General features: G+C 30.1%; 1 protein-coding gene across 1 annotated transcript in view; it reads right to left on the bottom strand.

Annotated features, from left to right (window-relative positions):
• The window catches only part of LOC147065595 (uncharacterized), a 12881-nt gene extending 5202 nt beyond the window's left edge, over positions 1–7679 (bottom strand). The window contains exons 1-2 of the mRNA XM_085956495.1: positions 7294–7679; positions 6426–6574 (exon numbers count right to left, since the gene is read on the bottom strand). Coding sequence (XP_085812621.1) covers positions 6426–6574; positions 7294–7595 — 451 coding nt within the window. The 5' untranslated portion in view covers positions 7596–7679. The remainder of the gene's footprint in view (positions 1–6425; positions 6575–7293) is intronic.
• Positions 7680–8213: the final 534 nt, after the last annotated feature.

Consider the following 8213-nt stretch of genomic DNA (forward strand, 5'->3'; position numbering starts at 1 on the left):
GTTTCTTAGACAATAATTTTATTGTTAATTGCTACAACAAAATATAATTATAATCTTTATAATGTTTCAACCTATTTCCAGAAATTTTGTAAATTCTGTGGACAATTTAAAATATTTATATCGTTCTGTGGATGGGTTTATAACCTGAAATAGCTGTCAACGTACTATGTAAATAAAACAGATATTCTAGAGACAATAAAACCTTCATTTCAAAACCATTCTACATAATAGAACCCTATCACCTAAACGCCAGTTTGATTAATGTCCACATTTATTTTAGTTCACTTTTTAATCTTACATAAAATAAAATTATTCTAAAAAATACTTGAGATTTTTACAATTTAAGGGGGGTGCCCAGAATTCAAAGTTCCGCTACTGAAGATAACTTTGTGAACAGCTGCTGTAGAAATTATTTTATGCTTTATTGATGTTTTAAATAGTACCTACAATAAATAGGTATTCATTATTGTTTGCATGTACAACAAAAGGCTACTTTATTCAAAGAAAAATATGCGCTTGTTTTCACTGGACAGATATCTATTCCTATTCTAAATAAATATGCAGGAACATATATATTTCACTTTTGAATATAATTTTTACTTTGTACTAAGTATGTTTTGCACAGAGGAAATAGTTAAGAAATAGATGGTTTCATGGATTATTAAATTATTATGGTTTGACTTGCAAATGTTTATTATAATGGTATTTTTTTTACGCTATCTTGACTAAAATCTCTATCTTACAACCATAATTAAAACAAACCGATACCTGTTATTAGTCACTTTATCATACTCTTATATAAATGTTTCTTTTTACATAAACAGCAAACAGTTTTCGGATATGGCCAAAAATTCTCTCATGCCAAAAATCTTTTTTTTGGATGAAACCGGTATTGATCATTATTAACACTATACGGTCCGCGAATTTTCGCGAAGAACCTACGCCAATATCCGGTATTTTTTAATGAAAATCAACAAATTTCGATCGCGAAGTTAAAAATGATATAACTTTTGAACCTATTGATATATTTCAATAAAATTTTCAGAAAATACTTAAAATATATCAATGCATCAAATTGTGTCATTTATTCAACACTTGTCAACCTCTGGCCCGCGTTCCATAAAGGTAAAGTATATAATTTGTAAATTTTCGTATATTATTTATTATATGTTATTAGATTAGTTCAATTTGTTAAATATAATGTAAAGGAAACAGCCTATTGATATGAAGCATCACAATATATTATTTTTTAATTAAAAAATTTAATAAAATATTCAAATACAAAATGTTTTACACCGCTATAGAATACGTATCAATTCATTTTTAGCGCTAGCTACTCATATCTCTGATTATCAAATATAATAAAATAACAAAGACTTCACACAAACTGTGAAGTGTTTAAAAATAAATTTCATTCATTCATTCCCGAACTAACACTTACTAGTGATTTATTGGTTTTATGGCCTAGCCGATAAAGGCAGTGCAGTGGCGTGCATATTTTCGAGTAAATTCAAATAAATAAAATGTACGCATATACATTCCCACCGCTTATTAAAATTTGGTATTATTGTAGGAATCGAGACAATCCAATAACAGTGCAGAGGCGTGCGTAAAAAATTCATATAACAAAATCTATGAGCAATAGGATTGTAAAACAAACATCTACATTCCACAAAAATATTTGAATCAACACTCAATCTTATGGATTACCTGGATTAATGGATCTTACCTTTAGATAACTGGCTAGGCACGAAATAATTATTATCACACTAAAGCTGAAATTATTTGAAATAGTTTATAAAACTATGAATGTAAAATGAACTAACAACTAATACACTTTTTTTTTAGATAACTGGCTAGGCACGAAATAATTATTATCACACTAAAGCTGAAATTATTTGAAATAGTTTATAAAACTATGAATGTAAAATGAACTAACAACTGATACACTTTTTTTTTAGATAACTGGCTAGGCACGAAATAATTATTATCACACTAAAGCTGAAATTATTTGAAATAGTTTATAAAACTATGAATGTAAAATGAACTAACAACTAATACACTTTTTTTTAAATTATACGAAGAAAACCAATTACCAATATGTAGATGTAGAGGTACTTTACACTCTTTGGACATGTAAATAGTTTCTTTTCGAAGTTTTATGTGAGGAACACACTTTACACTTTCTTCTTAAACGTTTATTAGTTGCGGAAATCCCCGGAAATATTTGATTGTGATTGAAAATTACACTAAAATCTCCGATATCTTCAGTCACTGGGAATATCTGACATACAATCCGCATAGTTTTCCTCTGTTTAAAAACGAATGGTCCTCCATTTTAAAAAGTTTTTTTGGAGATAAAACTAATAAAAAATATATATCCTAGCTAAAATATACTTAGATTAATTATTTTTTCAATGAAATTAGTGCAATATAAATAATAATAGCTATTATTTATGCAGTTACACAAGCAATAATCTCCCGAAAAAAGCGAACGAAAATGACAACGCGATACAAGTTCACATTTATAACTGTTCTCATTTTCAAGTTAAGATTTCTATCATGGATGATGAAGCATGGTGGATGTTTCATGGGTAGTAAACCAATAAAGACAAATTATCAAATATGATGCAATTTCATAGCTAAAAATCGCGTTCATTTAAAAAAAAAAAGAATGCAGGTTCATAAATGGTAGACTACCACTGAAAAGGGTCGACAATTAAATTTCGAAGTTGAAGTGACGACACTGGATTATAACATTGAGTGTTTATTACCTTTTTTGTTTACGTCTCGTGATTCACCCGTCTAGAAATGGGCTTGTAACTGATAAAAAAAATGGTATAGGTACAAAAAAATACTGAATGGTATTATGTCCGCCATCTCTGTAAAAACCCCGAAATATTTTTTTTCCATCATGCTTTTACTTCTTGCACATGTCATTCAACCATCTGTCGATAGATCTTGCAACCAAATATTAAATTTCATATTTATTTTTCACAGTAAAGATATGCCTATGTGAGGACGCCACGTAGGCGTCACCGGATCGTAACGTTCGGCTTGCAAAGGACGCCAATGTGGCGTTACCGGACCGTAAAGTGTTAATCTAAGTGGAATTATTACTACATAATATTGTGTTTTATTTTATTTGATGATTGCATGTTATCGTTGAAATGTGAGGCATAAAATTGTTTTTTTTTAATTTTATAGAATTTCTGAATGAATTGAATTTTATATTAATTTACAAATTTTAATGAAATTTCTCATACCTAATGGGGTAGATGAAACCTATCATTATTTTAGAAAATAATTACAGAAAATCGAACAAAATTTCGAAAAATTACATCTTAATGGTTTAAATAATAGTGGTATTACGTGGATTTATAATTTTGATCAAAATATGTCTTGATTTCAATTTTTGCTTTTACCTTTTCCCATAATAAACGTCAATTATTACATTAAAATGAGTTCGTAACTGATTAATATCTGTAAAACAAGTGAAAAATTCTATGTATAGATACCGAAATTTATTAATTGTCAGCATTTACTTGGTAGAATTCCATTTTACAGAATAATGATATAAATTATATTAAATTCTACAGGATAATTTTTAAGTCCGATAGCTATTTCAGTTGTAACACCATTATCAAGATTACAAAGAGAAATGGCTTATCTACGCATAAGTATAAAATTCCCAGAATGAGAATGCATGATCTCTCTTCCTCACCCTGGGACTATTAAAGAATAATACTTACTTATTTGGATACCATATTAATTTACTTTCTGAAAGATTTTTCTTTTTACCAAGCTAAATTGCCAGTGGTGCCGCTGATTTCAATAACCTAACTTAACCTGACATCTAAGGGCCCTATGCTTAATCATACTTATGTAAATGACGGGCCTACATAGCGTAGACGATTTTCAGACAGGTAACAGAAATCAAGTAAATATAATATTGAGTACCGATTATCTACGCACTCATCCGCTGTCATCCTTTTAATATTATACGTTAATTAACTCAACTGTCCATAGTATCCACAACCAGCTAGTTTTACATAACAACAACATTTTTGCATTTGGATCTAACTTGTTACAATAACAATCTTCCATTTCCTAGTGCAATTACATACTTAATTACATTAATACATTTAATTTAATTACAATTAATTACATAATTTATTTTTATGTGAATCTCGGCTAAAAATAATGCAATCATCACCGAATATTAATTAATAGTTATTACAGAGTATCAATTTAGCGATTAGCCAATTTACTCATTTTAGTATTCAGAGTGATGTCCACCTAAGAAACGGACATAAGAAATATTTTCCAGTGAAAACATAGCATCAGATCTCGCTGAGCTGTTGGTTGGGGTAGTTTTATTAAGGATATGATAGGGTATTATTGTTCTATATAATAAATTTATTTATATCGCCAGTATTCTTTAAAAAGATGTTTTAAAAAATATAATATGGAATATTTTTTTGTACTAATAATTATTATTGACCTAAAAGGGTTTTTGTAAATAACCATAGAATATAATAATTTGTAATTACATTTCTAAGATTAAATAACTATTATTATCTACTCATTTATTGAATTTTATCCTTTATTCTTATTTTCAATGACATTTTTCTTTTTAAATTTATCGTCAATAGGTATATAATCAATAATGACTTTTATTATGATAATCTTTTATTTTATGTTATTATTTATGTGTTTTTTTAATTTTTACTCCAGGAGTTGGGGAACAGGGGAAAATCTGTCCAAAAAGGGGTAAGCATGAAAATATTTAGGGCAACGAAGACAAAAATGTATATTTTTTAAATTGCGCATGTGGAAACGTCGTATAGATTCCAGACACCGTTTGTCACAGCATACATATTTCTGTGAATATTCAGTATATATTTGTTTATCAAAACTTCAGAGTTTTTAATAAGCCATAACAAGAGAAATATCAAAGAAATCCAGATTGTCTTATAAGGAAAAGAATCATTACCTAGTTTATCCTGCTTGACCTGTCTACACTTATTATAATAACTGTCAACTGTATGCACTCGATATTCGCACGTGCCACATGTCAAAATTAGTGTGAATAATAAATTCACACTCGCCAGGATCGCGATGAACGAGGGTTACCTGTATTGATATCCATGTTGTTTTTTGATTTACTTCAAAATAGTACATCCATAAATTATTGCATTATTTGAGGACACGTTTTTGATTGTAATTATAATAGTAAAATTACAAAAAAAAAATACCTACGACTATGTATAGGCTTAAAAATCATTCCTATAAATATTTGTCCCAGCATGAAAATAATGATAGAAACCATATTACTTATCCATATCGACTTGAAAACAAAGTATAGAAATCGATTGGAAGATCCGAAGACATCATCTAACTGCTCTTACGTAAAAACCCTAGATATCAATGTTGTTTTATCAAAAATTAAATGATACAATACTTCTTCGAATGACTCTGTTGTCCAATTCTTAGTAATTTGTTGTTTATTTACTTTGAGGTGTGTGGGGTTGTAATATCATTTAATACAAATAGATTTTAGGTAGGTACATATTACCCAAAAATGTTCCCTGACTTCTGCTAAATACATTTTTTGTACACTGACTTAATGATCACTCTAAATTGACCTGCATTTTAATTGAATAAGTTTCTTTATTATATTATGCACGAATACAGCATAATAAAATAAGCCTAAAAACTGCATGTTAATAGTATTTTATAAAGTAATACATTCATTTATTATTTCTTTTCTAATTATTATTTTATATCTGTAATAAAGGTTATGAATGTTTAGGCATTATATTCATTTAATAAAACTCTTTATAAAAAATTATAATGTTTATTTTAATCCATTCATATTAACTTCTTCACCGCGGAGCATTTAATTACTATTTAATTACCACATTTAAATAACATGCTAATTATATCTAATGGCCCCTTAATGAGGACACAACAGGTGTGCCATCCGCGTTGAAAGGATTAATAGTCAAATCAACAGAATAGTTAGCTATATTCATCAATATCAAACTGCATAAGAATAAGTGCAAGCGAAATATCTGATCGCGGTTGACTTTGTCATGTAAAAAAAACCAATAATCTATTTGAATAACAAAAAAACTTGCAGGTGCACGGGTTTTGAAGATTTTATTGGAATTTTTAACATACGCTTGTGGACATTTTGATTCTGGTACAAGCCATATTCGAAATGGTCAAATATGCAGTAATTAATAAAACAATAACATCCATTTGTAACAAATTTATTTTTTGACAATATCCGCGATGCAAAATAACTTTAAGCTAATTTAATATTTAGTCCCAGTAGTAATTTTACATTTATGGTCTAGTGAAGATTTTATTCAACACCTTTGGTTAAGATTATTTTTGACTAATCTATAGGTACTTACTCGTCAGCATTTGAAGATTATGTTTGAGATCCAAAAGTTGACCTCTGATGTCTATAAGGCGCTCCCAATGTTCAGGAGGAGTTCCATTATCTCCCCATTCTACGGCCTGTTTCACTAGAGATATTTCTTGGGAAAGAAATTCACGCAATCTGAAAAAGAAATTGTTAATAAAGTAATTTCCTTATTAGCCCGAGTCGTAAACCAATTAAAATTATATTGTGGTTTAAAAAACAGTTTATTGAAAGAAATTATCGGTATCATATCGAAGTTTTGATATTTAATGTAGCTTGTCTGCAAGTGATTTATTTCTGAAAAAAAATTACAAAATCAGCATCGCTATCGAAAGACAGGTCAAAGTATCGGTATCGATACTTTTTTGACATTCCTAGAGGTGGCCCAAAGACATGCATGAAGATGTTATACCTCCGTTTACACGTGCATGGATTTACTGCTGAGTACATATTATCGCGGCTATAACAAAAAAATGCACGTGTAAACACGTATTATAGTGAAAAATGCATACATGAATCAAAAAAGTTCAGAAGCTTCTGAATTTTCACGCGGCAATCGGACCGTGCAATATCTGCACCTGCGCAGTAGAACGATAGTAGCGAGCCTACCGGTAAAAAACTAACTACACCGAGACTCATTTTGAGGTCAGTTCTTTGGACGCTGAAGACGCGCCTGGCGCGTAATGAACAGGCGGCCGATCGATGTAATTAACGTGCATTTTAAAGGTGGTAATTAAATATCATTATCTAGTCAGCAGCGAATGAGTTAACCGATTTTCACTACCTGTCAAATAGTACCAAACACTGTACACGTGTACATATGCTATTAACTTAAGTAATAAGCAAAGAAAACTTACCTACGGCTTGTGTCTTGTATAGCAACCAGGGTGACAGTTAATAATTGACTAGCGGCATTAATATTTACAGTGCAAGCTTGTTTTATGAGAAATTCATGTTCTAAGCTCTCACTGTCCCAATTAAAGTTGTATGGAGTTGTTGTCGTTGTCGTTGTCTCACAGTGAGCAATTATACCGATACCAATCACCGGTAAACTAATCTTTTTCAGAAGCACCGCCTTTGCAGCTCTTACTGTATTTATATGTCTCTTGAAACACAATAGGGCTAATTGTGACCGCATAATTAATCTAAAAGAATTCATGTTCAATTAATTTATAAGAAAATTCTTATTTATTATAGAAATTGATCACACAAGTCGTCCGAAAAAAAAATATTTTCATAACCTAAAACGTCACTGTCAAACTTTGAGGCTATGTTTATTTTGATGTTTCGTTATTTTTGGCTATTTATTGAATACGTTGGCAGCGAGCTATAAAGTGTTGAATTATAATATTAACTATAAATGGGGTGAGATTAGTCCAATAGGTAAAAAAATAATCAAGGCGATCATGCAATTACGCAATTTTCAGAAAATAATTTTACCTGGTCAAATAAAAACAATAACAGTTAGTCTTTGATAATATTAGCGGTAGACCAGCTCTCGAAATGGAATAGTTTGTTAGATTTTCTATTATAATATGAGTGGTTCACAAGCTTAGCCAAGTCTATTCTGGTTATTTTTGAGTTTTTTTTTTTTGACAATGTCCGATCCTAATAAGATCATGTGGGGCTCCACAGAGTAGAGATTTGTATTAACAGATTTTGTTTTTTACGAGAAATGGATGTCAGCCACTCAACCTATTAGGCATAAAGCCCACCAAAGCGGCGCTCGGTGCGCTCTCTACGAAGTAGGCCCCCTCCCACCCACGCATTACTATGT

Source organism: Rhyacophila brunnea, unplaced genomic scaffold (assembly GCF_057557595.1).
Source record: "Rhyacophila brunnea isolate RB1 unplaced genomic scaffold, BYU_Rbru_1.0 scaffold_6, whole genome shotgun sequence".
NCBI lineage: Eukaryota > Metazoa > Arthropoda > Insecta > Trichoptera > Rhyacophilidae > Rhyacophila > Rhyacophila brunnea.